This window comes from Myripristis murdjan, chromosome 7 (assembly GCF_902150065.1).
Source record: "Myripristis murdjan chromosome 7, fMyrMur1.1, whole genome shotgun sequence".
Taxonomy (NCBI): Eukaryota; Metazoa; Chordata; class Actinopteri; order Holocentriformes; family Holocentridae; genus Myripristis; species Myripristis murdjan.
In genome coordinates this window covers 10,878,236-10,896,136 of record NC_043986.1, presented here as the reverse complement: position 1 = coordinate 10,896,136, position 17,901 = coordinate 10,878,236, and the positions used below count along the sequence as shown (strand labels likewise).

The window sequence follows — 17,901 nt, the reverse complement described above, 5'->3', positions numbered from 1 at the left end:
ATTTCCTTTTAAAGAAGTGGTTAAAATTTTTACAGACAATGAAAGAGACCATATGGGCTGTTTCAGCCAGGAGGTTGTTGTTACTGTACTAGTGTGCAGCAATGTTCTGGAAAGGACAGCACCGAAGGTCTCATTGTGATTCTCTGCAGGGACTGAGCCCTCTCTTGCCCTGGATGACTTGCCTCCCTCCGTACTTGGCAGGCAGAGAGGTGTTTGGGGGAAGGGGAAGGGGGGTGTACACCGCAAGGGGGCTGGGATGTGACTGAAATCACAAGAGAGAGTGGGGCCGGTGTATCATTGCAGTCACGTTCCTGTAAAGTGTCAGACTAAGGGATTTAGACCCTAGCCTCTTCGTGTGACAGCAAGAGTGTATGGGTGAGTCAAACTCCATGACTCCTGAGTGTCATGTTTTTATAAATACAATTAGATGCTAAAGAGTTTCTAAGATCAGATCACAGCATTCCTATTATACTAACAACACCTTGATATTTGAGGAGATTAAGAGACAAAGAGCAGGATGTTAAAATGCAGATCTGGTGCTCAGTGTGCCTCTTCACACAAAGGCATGGGCAGCGCTTACAAAAAAGACTTCAGCTGATTCAAGAAGGTAATGTTTGACCACAGTTGTCAACAAGAGCGTGAGACGCTGAAGTGGAGAGTCCATATTAAACTTCACAAGGCCCCGGCAGGGGGTAAAATTAGAGACATGAGAGAGAGAGAGGGAGCTGCAGAGGAATGGATAGAGGCCAGTGACTGAATCAATTTAGACGACATGCACACACCCAATCCCAGGGAGTGAAGGAATGAGAGAGAGAGGGTAGCTGTGGCCTGAGGCCAGCTTGTTAGTTTTGCTTCCTTTCAGCTTACCAATGTCCTAGTACATTTTGTATGCTGGTAAATACACTGGATTTGCTTGTGCTTATATGTTGCCATTTAATCTCCCTAAACAACTAATACAGCCGCACCAACAGCCACAGCCTGACTTAGCCATGAGCTGAAATGAGTGAAAGTATTGAAATCTGCAACAGGCTGCTATGTGTGGGCATTCCCTTGGTCTCTCTGGTCCCCGTGTGAAGCGGCTGGGCTGAGCCAGTTGTTCCCTGTGAGTGGGCATAAAACTGGAAATAAAACATTGTGGGTTCTAATTTTATCATTGCTTTACACTCCAGCACGAAGTGACCACAGAGGGGAGAACCTCTGAGCCTAATTGGAGGTTGTGGCTGAAGAGGGGCTGGAGGTTGGGGGAAGGACTGGCAAACCTTCCCCCTCAGCAGTCCCCTTTCAAAGACCACTAAAATATCTCAAACAGAGATGTGAATTGTTAATTCAGTCTGCAAAGTTGCTTTTTTCCCCAAAGCTACTGCCAAAATGCTGACAAATTTTTGGAGAGTCCAAATCAGACTGAGATGTTAACCATTTGAGATTAGTTTACCTACAAAAGGGAATGAAGAGGGCCTTTATAGTCTCCTGGGATAGCAAACACCAGTCCAGTCAAATCAGAGTTCACATTCGACTCACAGCAACCAACCAGTCAGACCAATGTCAGCATCCCCCCGCGACACTGCCTTCCAAACTCAAACTTCCACACATGAATAGCAACTTGATCACACTGCTGTAAGCAATCAGTAGGGAATGCTCGAATATTTTCACCACCAGCAAGAATACTGTATTTTTAAAATGTTGCTTATGATCAATCTTTAACAAAAAGATCAGTGTGGTATAGCAGAGGCTTTAATGTGAAAAACAGCCCTCTCCGCTTTAAGATATCCTGAGATAAACAAGCATCCTTTGGGTATCTATTAGAGCAAAAACCACATCTAATTAGTGATGAAGATGAGATTTGAGATCTGAACCTGAAACTAACTTCCATGGTCTTAGTTCATACCCTAAAGAGTTTCTAATTTTACCCCATTACACAGCAGCGAAAACTTATAGAGGTTCCTCAGAAAGGAATGGTTTTATATTCTTCCTGTACATCTTTTCCTCACCAGTCGAGAACACTGAGGCTGTTTTTAAACACGCTTTCTTCTGCAGAGATTTTCAGTAACATCACAACAACTGTTCCTGTCACGTTTCGATGAAGTTGCAGCATGTAGTACTGGCAGTGGATTTCATTTAAAATCCCTTTAGGGGGGAGTGATGGTGAAACGGCATTAAACATGAATGCTGAGAAGCTCCTTGAGGCAGCTGGAACCCCAGGAATGCTTGAAGGCTGGCCCTCTGTGGCCAGCCTTCTGACATGAGAATATCTGGCATGGGATCAGGGCTCCTACACACACTTAAAACATCAAATTCAAGGACTTTTGAAGGCCTTCAAGGTCTCTCGTGAAATGAATGGGGAATGTTTTTGGATAAGATGTGAAACTGGTCAAAATTAGACACCATATGAGCCTTGTTTTTACTCATGATCTGGTCAAGTCAAGAAATTATAGAGAAATTATTAGAAATTATTATTATGTTAAAACTGACCATTCATGATATGTCAACAAAATACCCATCATAGGATTTTCTTCAGGATGTTACATGTTAATGCTAAATGGAGAGATGTTCGGAGAGCTGAGGCGTATTTATGAAATTGGTTGATTTGTCTTTTGTAGGAAGATGGGGGAGGATAACTCGAGTCTGTGAAACTACATCAGCCTTAAAGACTCCACCTGCTAACACCAAAGTGCTGCAACGGACCAGTGATGCTGTAACTAAGAGAGCCATTGAACAAAATATTTAATTCATGTGTTGAGATATCCTCTACACTGAGAAAAACAGCAAACTAGCTCCCGGTATGTGGATGGATAGCGCACAAGCCTTGAGTCAGTTGATGTTTGACTTCCATCATGCTGCCTAATGCACGAGTGCACACTGTATTCCCCTCATGCAGGTTCTCTTGGGGCTCTGCTCGGCCTAAACAAAGCATACTGCAACTCCCATAAGGACTGTGTATGGCAAAATGCATTAAACACGAATGAATGAGCCCAGCTTTTACAGAACTGCACCTAATAATAAAAAAGTGGTGCTTTCAACATTATCCTTTCATTTACAAAAAAACATTTAAGGCCTTGTTTTATTTGGATCCCATCCACAAACTCTCAAGAATTTTCAAGGAACGTGAGAGCCCTGCGGGAACGGGACAGGATGGGATGGTGAGTGAGTGGTGTTGTGTCACCATTTCTCCATTGGCAGCCAAGTGATGGAGGCCTCAAGACACCATCACCAGCTGGGACACTGACCCACTTTTTCCCCCATACTGTCTCTCTCAATATGGCAATCCCCGCTCTCCAAATCAGCTCCAGATTCATGCAGAACATTCCAGCACCTTCTAATTGATTTCATGTGTATAACTTCGCCTGAAAGAGGCACTCTTTTTAAAAGATGAGCAGTTACATTTTAAAGAAAGCAAAGGGCTGTGGTTTGGAGTGCAGAGGAGAGGTGCTTGTTTCTCTTTGCCAGGAGGCTAGCATCCATAAAATATGCAAAATCTGTGAGAAAAATGACAACACAAAGAGCATCTCTACTTGGCTGTTGTATCCATTGCGCATAACAAGTTTGGCTTTGTTAAACATCACGAACCATGCTGAAAATGAACACACAGAACACTGACTCAGCTAAAATGGTCACCAAGCAAATTGAAATATAAAAACTACTTTTGTTTCACAAGCATGCTTCTGACACTGAGCTCATCACAGTGCTCAACCAATCCCATCCCCTTGTGAATAATTTCCAGGCAGTGCGACAGAGCATGGATTCTATTAAATGTTGTTAAAAGATAAGGGTACAAATGGGAATCTGAAATGACTTGAATAAATAAATGTGGCTCTGAGTCGTGATGGTCTTGCTGTGTACAAGGAGGTGACAGGAAGGCGGAAAGAAACATCGCTTGAGAGTAAAACCAGGACTGGTTCTCATCACCCATCACTTCTCCCCTGCCTGCTGCTCTATTGTGAAACTCAGGTCTTCCAGAGCATTTCATGGTTTCATGGTCGGTTTGCGTTTTTCATGAAAATCGCAAACCGACCACAGTATGTAATTAGACCCCTGAGGTCAAGTTTGAAGTGATTTCTCTGTGCTCAGTTTAGCAAGATTTCAAAGCAAGAATCCCTGCTTTGTAAGTAACAATTAAAACCAAACAAGGACCACAGGGAAGAGAATGAGGGCAGAGGAACTCATTGGTATTCCTGGATTTTTGTGGTGCATTAATTATTCAGACAGAAGGACTTTTTTGAGCCACAGAGTCAGAGCACTTTAACGGTAAAATGGGGAATTCTACAGTATAACAGGGTAGAAAGCACAAAGTATTCCCATATGTGAGAGCAAAAAGGAGTGTCATAAGCTAAAGATCAAAAACAGCAGCTTAACACTTGACATGCACAATATAGGCCAATGTCCAATGCTGCGTCCTGGCCTGGCCACTGCTGTGGCCGTTGAATCAACTTCTTCAATGGCAGCACTGTGCAGCACCCATCCAATGGAAACAACCACTTAGCTTTGTGCAAGCCAAGCCACTGCCCAGCACTGGCGCACTTAACTGGCTTACTGTGCACACACAATATCCATAGGCTATTCAAGTTCTAATCCTCAGAAGTCATTTTCAAAGTGGTTGAACATGCATAAACAACAGCTGAACTTTCAGTTTTCCCTTCCTCGTGCCCCAAAAGCCTTTTTGTGTCACGGCACAACAAAAGGGTGCAGCACTGACCTTGGAGGTAACCTGATGAGGCTCTGCAGCACGTCACAGACCACAGTCACCCACCCAGTAAAGACACAGAAAGAAGCAGACTGAAGGAGCGAGACTGATGGACAGAAAGATAAATGTAAATACACTCAAAGACCCAGTAAGAGGAGTTCCTCCACATCCACTCTGTAGTCTCGGCATAGCACAAGCTCTGTGCACCCATAGAGGAAAAGTCAACCCAGATTCAGCTGCTATGAAAACAGAATATGGGAGCCACAAAATGAAGGCTGGGCCACATAAATTGAAGCATTCATTGCAACTGAGATGGCTGTAAATCCTCTCTGGCTTGCTTGTGTCCTCTGAAGCTAACAGAGGAAAAAAAAACACACTGCACGCATAAGGTATAAAATACAGGACGTCCCTAAACAAGAGGATTTATTTCAGTTTAAGGATGAAATGTTCCTGCAGTTTAATCAGAGTGGATGTCTATGGATTCCTAAGATTCACTCTAAAGGAGGCACGAGGGAGAAACATGCATGGCTCAATAATTGCCAGGAAAGAATCAAACAGTACAGAATACTAGAGTTGTCATCCACCTCTTATCTTAACAAATGACCTCTTTGTTCAGTGAGGAGACTCTTGATCTCCCCACTGTGTCAAACACAAAAGGTCTTGCTTTACATGAATTTTATATGACTGTCTAATAAGGCGGCAAGCGCTAGAGTGACAGCAATCTATTCTCATGTGGGTGATTTACCACTTGCATTGTAACATTAATGAGCAGTTCTGTGTATTAATTGAGACTAGAACAACTGTCCCTCACATTACAGAATTTCGTAACAGAACAGGAACGCAGTTTTCTGGGGTTTCTTGGGTTTTTATTTCCAAGCTGTGCCGATTGCTAACCACAATTAAAGTTCAAGACTACACACACCCTTCAATCTTGATGGTATTGTTGCGGAGTCGCTCTAACTGCATTCAGCTGGTTGAAGGTTGCACGCAGCAGACTTTTTAAGTTACTCATGTGCTGCAGGAGGACTTTCAAGCTCAGGCTTTACAAACATTTTAAAGTTTAATGCTATTTTTTACCATGAGGTCAGGCTTTAATGTTCAACTATAAGCACACCAAACATGTGATACTTGATTTTAACAAGTGAAAAGCAGCTTAGCATTAGTTACATGTTTGCCAGCGGAGAGCATCTGGACAACCAACGTGTACCACTGCAGGTGGCACACCTACCACAGTACATCACTGGTTGGTGTATGCCGCAGGAAAACAGTTACCAACTTTAAGTGCTCTTCAATGACAGTCACAGATACAACCACTTACTGAGATAACAAAGGTTTTCAGGCAGACAGATGTTAAAAGATATTTGTTTACAATCCGGGATAAAATCATATCCACTGAGTGATGCGACTGATGGTTTGTGCATCCCCGAGAACAGCAAAATGTAATAATAATGTCAACTGAAATGTACCAACTACTTTAAATAAAAAAGTGTGCAGTAATAAAGAGTGCTCAAATAGCTACAGGGTTTAATTTTCATTATAAATAAATTATAAATTCTAATGTATAACTTCATTATAAATTATGTTTGAAGTTTTTAATAACTGGTGCGCATTAGAAAATCTGAGGAGGTTAGGTTTGAGTAGTGTGTGTGACTCTGGCTATTTTATTTAGGCAGGTCTACTCTTTCCCACTTTTTTCATGCATTGCTAAATATTATATTGTATGATTGGAGGTCTATCATATTAAAAATGATATAAGATCTAGTATAACTGCTGATTTCAAGTTGTTGTGATGATGTTATCTGATATACAAGATGAGTGCAAGTTATAATACAAACTACTGAACATAAGCCAAGGCAACTGGAATAAGCTGAGATATTAAAGGTATATTCAGTAAAGTTGTGTGTGAGGTGTGAGTTTAATGATTATTTGAGACTCTATCCATTGCTGCATCTTTTTAGATAGTCACATTTTTGTGTCTTAAGAGTAGAAATTTAACAAGGACCAAATAAAGACCCTACAGTCCAGGATTAGCAGAGGAATGTGTGTCATGATATACATACATGCAGAAATCTGATTTTCAGCTAGTGCCTATTACTAGTGGCTTCAGGTAAACAACTTCCATTCGAACACACTGAATATATATTGAATTATATTCCCAAGTCCTTGCCTGAGTGCATGAATGTGTGCTACATGCAGAGCCACCTTCCTGTGACTAAGGGCAATAGCTAGGAATCTGATAAAAGTAGACCGGATTGGCACACGACAGCAGCCCATGAAATTGGAATCTTATCTCCATACATCAGATCCGCTCTTCTTGACCACGTCTGAAAGCCACCAAGGGGCTTTGTATTCAATCGATTCTTCAGTCAAGCACAAAGCCAGCCAGGCGACGTTGAAGGTATTCGCGGGCCTGAGCCGGCAGTCATGGAACCAAGACTGATAGAAGAGGAACAGCGGCTGAAAAGTCACCAGAGAACTGACAAGCTTGGCGGCCCGCCTGGGGCGTCAGGTGAGGAGTTCACCATCAGTAATGGTAGAGAAACATAAGTCACAAAGCCAGTATTCACACAGCTGTGCCAGGTATCAGGCAAACGTTGCAACGGGTTGCAACATTTGAACGACTCTGTTTACTCTCCTTATGAAATGCATGGAACACACGCCTTATTTTCCATGCTGTAAGATGAAGATGTGTTTGAGGTTTATGTTATTGTGTGTAGCACAGTAAAGCAATCTTAAGATAAATAAGCCAATATCACAACTGGCAGGAAATGATTTACGCAGGCATCACCCTACCAGAGATAGAGAGAGAGAGAGAGAGAGAGAGAGAGAGAGAAAGAGAGAGAGAGAGAGGGAGATTTTATCACCTGCAGAAACCCATAGCATCTTATAGAGCTGCATTAACACACACCCACACTCCCTATTTTGTTCAATAAGCCAATCCGCTTCTTGTTGGGTCTTAGGAGCTAAATAGGGTAAACAGTGATGTAGCTAGCAGAAAACACCAATTACAGTACACCCCTGCTATTCACAATCAACAAACATTCTTTCATCTGTGGTCTTATGCCTTCATATGCGTGGAACAACACTGAAGACATTTATGTTAATCTGGTTTTAGCTGCTAGTCAGAGTTGAATCGACACTGCAGTACAGGAAGAGGGAGGGTGGAAAACGGATCTCTTCTGCAGCTATCGTCAAGGATGCCAACGCCTACTGTCGTCATTTTATAAATATTTGTCTGTAGGTTGAGACCAAAATACAAAACACTGGCGCATAAACTTACAATAAAATTTCACTTTGAAGTCAAAGAATGCCTCTGGAAACTGAGACGTCTGTGGAACCCGACGCATAAAAGTAGGACCACGGTTTATTCTTGTTTATCCCTGGTTCCTTTCATGTTGGAAATCTAGCATTGTTTAAAATCATTTCAGGGAATATCTGTGTCACCTGACGGAGTGCACTTTCAGCTGCACTGTACAGTAGTGCAACAACTATTTCCAAGTGACCTCCCGGTGAGAAAGCTGAGGGGAGCGATCCCAGCTCCATCATCTGTTGAATTTGTATGAAGGATGCTGAATTTTTCCAGCAGATGTTCCCAGTGATAGTTCTGAGGAATAGGTAAAGCCAGGTCCCATTAAAAGGTCAAGCAAGCAGAGTGTAGGCTCCTCAGGAATTCAACCTCTTTAGCCTCTGACCCACATCTCCATATTTCACCAAGGGGATTCTGCTGCTTCTAAAGACTGTTGTGATCCCCTGTGTCAGCTCAGCGGTCATAAGGTAGTGCAACATGAATGTGCTGATATTATACTTCCTATTCTTCAGTATGGAAACACGAAAGGTGTCACTTAAAAACTCAATGCAGCCATTATGCCTTTTAAGCCACCTTAAAGTCTACCAGCATTTGAAAAACACACACATTCTATCCTCACAAATAAAACGATATTGTCAACAAAGGTCTTAACATAACAAAGAGTTTGAAAAAGTACCCATAAACTACTTTTTTCCCCACGCAAATAATCATTCGTCGGGAAAGAGTCCATTTAAATTGTGAAATCTTCCATTTTTGAAGGTAACTGTTCATCTGTTGCTTTGTATTTGTATTAATATCATTGATTCACTAGAGATGTTGTAACAACAGCACACTTCTTGCTTGGTATCACAATTGTGTGGCCTCTGGGTCTAAAGGCAAAAAGGTAACTTAAATAAACACCAAAGATCAGTCAGATAAAGTGTTCTGTCCTGTGATAAACTGCCCACTGTGGACTTTCCTGGAGTATGGTAAAGCCTTCTGACCTTGGTCTCTTCAATCTGCTCTCAATGCCAAGTTCACGCTGTGGCCCAGTGGTGATCCGGACAAACCCGGCTCAAGCGACTGACCTCAAGGTCTGTGTTCACTCACTTAACCATTTCCACCCTTTTGAACTAGTGCTGCCATTGGGAAACCGGTGGATCAGCACCCAGCGATGCCGGGAAACCAGGATCATTTCCATCACTGGATGTCTGTGATGTAACTCGTGTGTCAGTGTCAGGGACAGCCTCCAGATCTGGTTCTTGGAGATGTTTATTTGTTTCACCCTCCCTCAGCCCTGAGCCTTCAACTGGTCCCTCCCCCTCTCACTCACATCCATGTTGGATTAATGGTCTTCCTGTGTCCAGATGTTACATACTCATGGAGGAGGTGGGAGGAGCTTATCGACTTCTGTAACCTCAACTATGCCTTTCACTCTGAATACCTTACATCAAACACTAGGAAATTAACATACCACAAGGTCTTTCAACTCAGACAAGGACGAGAAAGTCAGCTGTTTTCAGTGGCTTAATAATGCCATTAACATGTGATTTCTCACTTTGGCAAAAAAAAAAATAATAATAATAAAAAAAAGCAAACACAGACTATGAATATGGAGGAACTGTCAGATTACTGATCCCAGTATCTATCCATTTAAGCTCCAATACAACTGGCAAGGACAGAGGACATCTGCACCAGTGTACTAAGTGACTACAGTGACTAAGTCTGTGACACATCACAAAAATGCTGTCCACAAGTTACAATATGTACACTATAATTCAAAATGTATTATAGGCCCACAAAATTGAGCTTTTGTAATTAAGCCCAGCCTTTAGAGAATAAATTAAAAAGCACATTTCAACATGATGCTCATTTAAGTACAATGTCAAATAATGTTTGTGGCGAATCAGATTTCTGGCAAATTTGTACATTTAGTTGTTATTTCATGTTTTCTTTATTCTCTCCAAGTGTTCCAAGAGGAAAAAGCAAGCTGTTCACTCAACAGGTCAGCAATGCATCGTTACAGTAGGCATATCTCATTATTTTTATCAGGGATTAAAGAGGCCCATTTAAGTCTGACACTTAAGAGGATAATTGCACGACTGTTCAATTCATTTCACCATCAGACAGTACTTGGCTGTCACTGGGGCCCGTTTGATGAATTCTGATTTTTCAGCTACCGACGCTGCACGTCGGGACAAGCCGCGCCATTAAGACTACCTTTACCAGCAAACACAACTGTTGTTTTCATATGCGCAAAGTAACTCACAACATGAAAACTGATCCGGCAGATGGGTGCCACAGGTTTGATCCGAAACTTATAAGCATGCTGCTCAGATTTTTGAACGACAAACAGCATATGTCGTTTGAATGGTGTGTTCAGCATCGAAATATGTGGCCATAGACAAAATATACATGGAAAAATCATATTTTTCTCGCATGATGGAGCGGGGATATTGCCATTTTGTCGCAGCCAGACAGAAATGATGTCGTTTTGTGGAAATGGGCCGTTCATTAAAATGTTGCGATTGCCTTTTTACCTGCTGAATATTCCAAGTGTGAATAATCTCACTGCCTGCCATCCTTGCAGGCCTATTCTGTCTGGTCAAAATGAGCATTGTGGAAACGCAGACAATTTTAAGGCTAAAATGAGAAGCGCAGTGTTTATTTGCGCTGTACTTTCTCTGATTAAAGCCTTCTCTGATTATCGATCTCTCCCTCAGGAGAACACTGGTTTGGCACACTGTGTTATGTAGACAACCTATTTGCGGTGTTAGCTCCAACTCTGGTGAATGTAGGCCTGTGCACAGATGCTTTGCAAAAAAAAAAAAAAAAAAAAAAAAAAGTGGTCATGCTCTCTCTAGTAGACTATCACAATGCACACAACGGGGTCTTACCTTCGATTGCTCTGGTAGGAGATATGATCTCCAAGCAGAGTATAAATCCCATGTAGAACAACCTCATCGCCATCTCCTGAGCAATGCCCGATGGCACTGCTGTTAGAAAGGAATGGAGGAAAAGTTGGCTAAATTTCTAAAACCAAACAAACCGATCAACCACCTCATCCGAACCCCTTCAATGGCCCGGTGCGACTGTCCGTTCAACTGCACCCTCAGTCCTGCACAGTGAACGCCGTGGATGGGCTTCTCTAATAATAATAAAAAGAACAATAATAAAAGACACTTGCTACAGCCTGGCGCGGCTATAGGCAGTGCAGCAGCACAGTCATGTAGGCTATATTTCTAATTGATTATCGGCATTCAAACATGATGCACAGTGTAACCTCTGTCTGTCTACACTGAGGTCTCGATTTCACCACACCATGCCACCAGAATCCGCCGCTCCTGGAGAAAAAAAACCCTGGAACTGTCGGCTCTGCTCAGATTATTCCATGCCAAACTAAAAAAAGAAAATTAAAAAGTAAACGCGTTTTCCGCGGAGCGCCAATGCCTCCTTTGCTTGTGGTTACATGAGTGGATGGTGAATCTCTGAAGCTTCAGCACTGTGGACTGGCCCGTGACGTCACCACCTCGACTCCTCAAAAATGGAAAAACTACGCGGCGAACCGTCGGTGCGCATGCGCCAGCACACCTCCTTTTCTCCTGTTTCATGCTCTTTTCAGCCATAAGTCTGCCTTCAAAGCCTGGAGGTGGGAGAGAGGCATCGCTGCAACTGGCGCTCCTGGTGCAGCCATGTTGGCTCAATATTTCTTTACGATCCTGGAATGCCGCTTTCTAGCCTAAGTGATGGGGCATAAGTTAACCATGGTAACCTTGCAAGCCACTAAACAACCTTAATATGCCATTGCAGAGTTATTGAACCTGACATCTGATTTTCAAGTAGGCATATTTGGCCATAGCCTACCTGCCATCTCTGTCAGGTCTATTTCAACCAATTTGGCTTTGTGTGCCATCTTTTCATCTGACACTATCTGTGCAGTGTGGATGATCCAAGCGATAAAAATAAATAAACACATAAATATGTATATTTTTTAAATCAAGTAATTTTGTCTACAGAGTACTGACGCTATTTCCAAAACAGTTCTATGCTGTTTTTTATTGCGATTAGTCATTTTTAACAGTTGGCCAAAATGTCACTTTTTGTCCCAATGAGTGAAATCTCATTGTACAAATAGAGTCCTCATTTGCTGTAATATTTTACCCATAAAATAGCATTGCTTTTGACGAGTGTACATTAAAATGTGAATTTAAGGACCTTTATCAATCTCACCTTTCCACCTCAGACACCTACCTGTAACTGTAAGATGTTGACAAGTAAAAATTCAAAAGGAAAAGGTACTATGAATGTGAAACAGCCCAGTGAGAGCTGTGTATGTATGCTGTGGAAGCCTCCTAACTTTTGCATTCCTCACTAGACCATGCCCTCTAGTGGCACATGAAGATCAGAAATGGATATGATTGTTGTGAAATGGATATGGCTGTATGTGTGCCTGGCTCAGTGGTGCTGAACCAAGACTTATTTTAATTCATCTTCCCAGCTCCTGTCAAAGATAATATTTCATCATAATAATAGGAAATGATATTGCTTGGTTGCCAAGGTTAGGGGCAAAAAACGAGACTTTGATCCATCTGGAGTTCAGATAAAGAGCCAGTCTATAATCCCACTCTGTTAGTCCAATAAACTTGGCACTTAATCGGCGATAAAGCCAACGATATTTTCAAATATATGGAGATGGTCTTAGTTTTATGTTTGTCAGGTTTCGCCTTATCCATTTTCTGTGCCAGTTTTGTATTTCAAGGATACAGACTCATCATCCACAGGGATCAGCACCTCTGGATATAAAAGGATATGTGACATCAGTGAAATTTAATACTTAGTTTTGCTTTTGAATAATCTCAGAAGTTGATGAGAGAGGCTGTCAAGGAGAAATGTGGGTTGGTAGAACCTAGAAATGTAGCAACAAATGCTGTCATCCTTTATGAAATGACAGATTTGTGTTAAGTTATCTTACAAAAATGGCCTCTAAGCTTTATAAGATTACCGTTTACAGCTGTGAGCATGTGGTATGCAGATTACTTTTTGTGGTGATGAACAGTGTATAATCTTAGTCGGATTGGTGTTCATGGTTGTGAGCGTACAGTGCAGGTGATAGACTGGGAATTCTTCTTAAGCCTCTCAACCTGCAGGGGGCACTGAATACCTGGCTTAGCGAAAGCCAGCAGTCAGATCAAAAGCAACATTTTACTAACATCAAAAAATAAAACCAATATTTTTTGATGCAACATTTACTAAATCTTACATGACAGCTTCCTCTCTGAAATAGCACACAAACAACACGGTGATCAAAGAGTCACTTGGTTAAAAAGAGAACATCAGAGGATCTTTTTTTTGGCACATTGACAGGCCAAGTAGCCTCATAGATGGCTCTCTCTACTTGTCTTTGGCACTGCACAGTTGTAATGCCTCTCCATTCCTAACTCAGTGCCATTTAATTATGGGTACTAAAAACAACAGATGTGTGTTTCACACTGCAAATATTGACCGTAACCTCATTGGCACTGGTGTTAAGAATAAGCATGCCCTCCAGGGGTTTTCAGCCTACAGATGTTTATCCGGAGCCAGAATTACAGAACAGAATGTGAGGTATGTGGAGAATCTGTGAAAAACATGCCTGAAATGTCTGTGTATCTCTCAAATCCAAGCACATCCTCACTCCTTAGCTTAAAACTGCATATAAACACAAACACAGAAAGCTTGGGCGGGGAGGGAACGGGGATTAGTGGGCATTATTGGGAAGGGCTATTTGTAACCAAAGTATCACTCCACGCACGTATTGCATCAATGCCCTGTGTGCATTCTTGCTGGGAAAGTTTGTCAAGTCAGTGAATTTGTTCAACATTGCAGTCTGTGCTGTCTGTCAACACAGTAAATCAACATGATAATTGGTCTCACCTTACCTGAGAATGCCCCCTTTGTGGTAGGAGGGCTGAGTATTGTCATCCAGGGGAGACAGACGCCAGCATGCTGTGTGGGAGACAGTTTGAAAGAGTGCCAGCGTAAACACTCCCAGACCACATGTTCTCCCAGGGCAGAGGGGCTGGCCTCTCTCCAGGCACATCTGCACACAATCCTCTAGCTTTAGCAAGCCAGCCAAGGAGACAGAGTAGGGCAGAGGAGGGAGAGAGAGAGAGGTGGTGGTGGTGCAGCAGGGGTGGGGGTGGGGGGTGATTAACAGAAGCACTGCTTTCCCAGACAGGGAGAACCTGCTTCTTGTGTGACAGACAGTGCAGCTTTACAACGGTGTCAATGATAAAAGTGATGACATCTCATTTGAAATGACTGAAATGATGAATAGCTGCACGCAAAGGGGAGGATCACGAGAACGCATTGCCTGTACACAAAGTTAGAAAGAATTGTGTCTCTAGGAGTACATGCAGCAGTCTGCTTGGCATTACCCAACCTGCCCATATCCTTCAGTGAAGATGGATTGCTGCATAAATCAAGCCCATGACTCGCATACAGCCGTGCTCTGCATTTGTGGCGGCACTGCATGCATGCGGTACACCATGCCAATATGCTATGTGTGCATTTTTTCAACACATTTTACTGTAGTGCACTCATTTTTTTTCATGAAAAATTACTAGGGCAAGCTAGTATGTATCTATATGTCAAAAGGCTCTATGTACACCCGGTTGTCTGACATCTTCCACAACAGCTTCTCTTGATCACATCCTCCTGGTTCGCAAGTAAAGTGTGTCTTTGTGCATGTTTTCACAGAGAGGTAATTACTGAGCAAGCTATGCTGACAACACCTGAGGAATGTGGAGAATGCACCAGCAGCCTGTGTTCTTGTGTTCTTCTACACCCGCCCCTCCACCCCCCACTCCCCTTCAATTACCCTCCCACCCCACATCTCCTCCCTTCCCATCCCCTCCCCCATACAGCCCATTGGCAACAGCCCAGTCTAACAAAGTTCGCTGTGACTTTTGCAGAAAGATTCATACAACTTGTAGACGTTACACTAAGGTTGTTCAGCCAGGAAACATGCTTTGACTCTGAGACTGAGTGAAACTGCTTCATCACCAAAAAGTCTACTGTAGTGTACACTTAAAATCACATCAGAATATTTCTGTTTGTTAAAACAGCAGCGGAAACTAGCCAACAACCCATGCTCCCCATAGGCCCCATTTTTCCCGTTACTGGCGAATTCACAGTGTGGGTTGGCTGGCTTTGGCACTCTGCTGACTGAGTCACTCCCCAAACTGTCCTTGAGCTCAGTGGAACTCACAGCCCATCTGGCTGAACACTGGCACACTACGCATATCAAAACATTGCATAGATTTACATAAGGGGAGTGAATAACTGTGGGTGACCTAATTGTGGTCTGAAAAAAAGGGGCAATATTTGACTGGAGAGAATAACAGCAAAAAAGAATAATGTTATTTTTATGCAAATGCAACCAAAACATCAAGTTCTGACACTGTGTGTGAGTGTGTGTGTGTGTGAGTGTGTGTATGAGAGAGAAAGAGAGAGAAAAAGAGAGAGAGAGAGAGAGAGCAAGAGAGGGATGGGGGGCGGATTATGAATTCAGCAGAGCCTCTCCCCTCTATCTGACTAGACAGAAATGATGAAATCAGGGTGAAATCCCTTGTGCATGTAGATCAGCGCGAGTGTGCAGGCCTGTCCTCTGCCCAAATGTCTGTGCGGTTGATTTTTGATAAACAGTTGTAGCTGTATTATGCAAATGCCATTGTTAGAGAGAGCATACAACACTGTATGCCTCGGTGAACAATTGCATATGATTTCGACACACTTGAGGGCTAATCAGTCAGGCTACACAAGACAAGGCAAAAGAGTCAGGGGACTTAGTTGCCAAGCAACTTCAGTTGATTATACAAACACTATCGTCATTCATAAGCATCTAAAGGCACATTTAGTCAAATACATAAGGGTTGTGAGATAATTTCTGGTATTATTGTTGGTAGTTCTTTGATCCACATTGTCATTTCTAAGTTCAGGTCATATCCAGTAAACCAAACATTTAAATTAGTTGACAAGGGGCCACACTCTACAACATTATTACCATAAGCACTGATTCAGATGAAAAGAATAAGTGGGTAAACTATGAACTCCATAAAGCAGAACAGCCACTGACATCAACAAAAATCCATTATATTTTAACAAATGCATTCATTTTATTTAGAATACCACATCTTCATAAAACTCATAAGTTTGTTTACTATGACTACTACTATAAGCAGTTTCACTTATCACTTGTATCTGCGAAAAAGTAAGGAACCTAATGTTGTGTTACTTATCTAATATGATTAAGATGCACAAAATCATGTCATGGATCATTTGTGGCAAATAAACTGGTGGTTGCTTAAATAAGATCCAGGGTCTCCAGGTGTTTAGAAGGGGCACCAAGGGACGCCCAAGAAAATGAATAATAATTGAACTGCATTGTTTTATTCAAGATACAGTGTGCTAACACAGCAATGAGAGAATGTTTAAGAATGATTTGACTTGTGAGTGGTTTTAGTCCGCTCACTTTGGATATCTGATATCTTTGGAGTTAGATCAATAGATCAGGCTGATAATGATCATTTACTAATATAAGATGTTGATCTCGTAATACCCCAGAACTGACCAGTCCTTTAATCAACTTTTAATATGATGGAGCTTCATCACGGAACCGCAGCTAACTGTCTGCAGGACCTGCAATACAGTTTTCTTATTATTATCAGTGCTCATTTCATTAATTTGTTCGGGTTTTGGTGTCTGTGAATTAGTGCAACAATTAAAGGCAGTCGTCTGTCAAAATGTTTCTGTCTAAGTGCTGTTTCAGAAGTTTTTTCCAAATAAAATTAATGGAGAAACTAGCCTGACTGTAACTTTTGAAATGTGAAATGTGAATGTGAACAATGGCATCATGTACAGTTATAGCCCATATACGTCTGTCTATGACTAGTTTGCACTCTTTCAAATATTTTACAATGTATGAAGCGCATAATTAGATTCCTGACATTTACTCATTGTTCATCGTTTTTAAAATACAAACTTATCTTGATATTAGCTGCTCTCCTGGCAAGCACAAACCCCCAAAACAAAAAAAAAGACACAGATGTGACAGCATAGTTTGTAAGGTGACATATTATGAGGGATTATTTCCTTTCAGAGAATTTCATTTCCTCTGGTGGGTGTCAGGGGATTGGCACTAACGTAGCAAGCAGAGCGTAACATAGCGCATTGCACTGATATGAAAACACTCAGCTTGGGCACAATGACATAACAATACAACAGAAATGCTGAGAAAACCAAATTAAGGTTTCATGTTTACTGTGATGGTTTATTTATCAGTCTGTGGAGGCTGTCATATTGTACAAAGTGAATGGCACAAATGACTTCGTCTTCTGTCTATCTCCAGCTGGGCTCATTGTGTGCACACAACACCAAGAATAATGTAATTGAGAGGGGCAACATAGATCTTTGGTGCCAACTTTTAAAAAAACATACACAAAAAAAAACAACAACGCATCCTTTACTTATATTGAATTATGGCACAACATATTGGCTATTTGCTGCGTTAATCAGGTGTGGTATTACCATTAGAGCCATAGCATAAAGAAAACTTTTCTTTATTTCCATTTTCTTAATTTCCTCCAATCTCATACTGAATCCTGCAATTTGCAAGCCCCTCCATCTGCCATAGTGTGTCATTTAATAAACAGACGGATGATGACCATTATCCAAACAAACAGAGTTACAGCAAGTGAGCATTATTGTTTTCTTATTCAGCTTGCTTTTGTCTAGGGCCACCAAGTCACCAAGTCCACCACTGACTCCAATATTGAAATACTGGTATCAACCTTCTCTCAGATAGGGCTCATTGCGTATTAATAATAACAATCAAATTGACTCTAGGTCAGATATGAAACATGAAAAATATGTTTATGGGGTAAGGTAAAAATTGGGA

At 41.8% G+C, this 17,901-nt stretch overlaps 1 protein-coding gene across 1 annotated transcript in view; it reads right to left on the bottom strand.

The window, feature by feature from the left end:
* LOC115362621 (low-density lipoprotein receptor-related protein 1-like) overlaps positions 1 to 11,449 on the bottom strand; it is a 97,349-nt gene extending 85,900 nt beyond the window's left edge. Inside the window, exon 1 of the mRNA XM_030056607.1 lies at positions 10,862 to 11,449. Within this exon, the coding sequence (XP_029912467.1) occupies positions 10,862 to 10,934 (73 nt within the window). The 5' untranslated portion in view covers positions 10,935 to 11,449. The remainder of the gene's footprint in view (positions 1 to 10,861) is intronic.
* Positions 11,450 to 17,901: the final 6,452 nt, after the last annotated feature.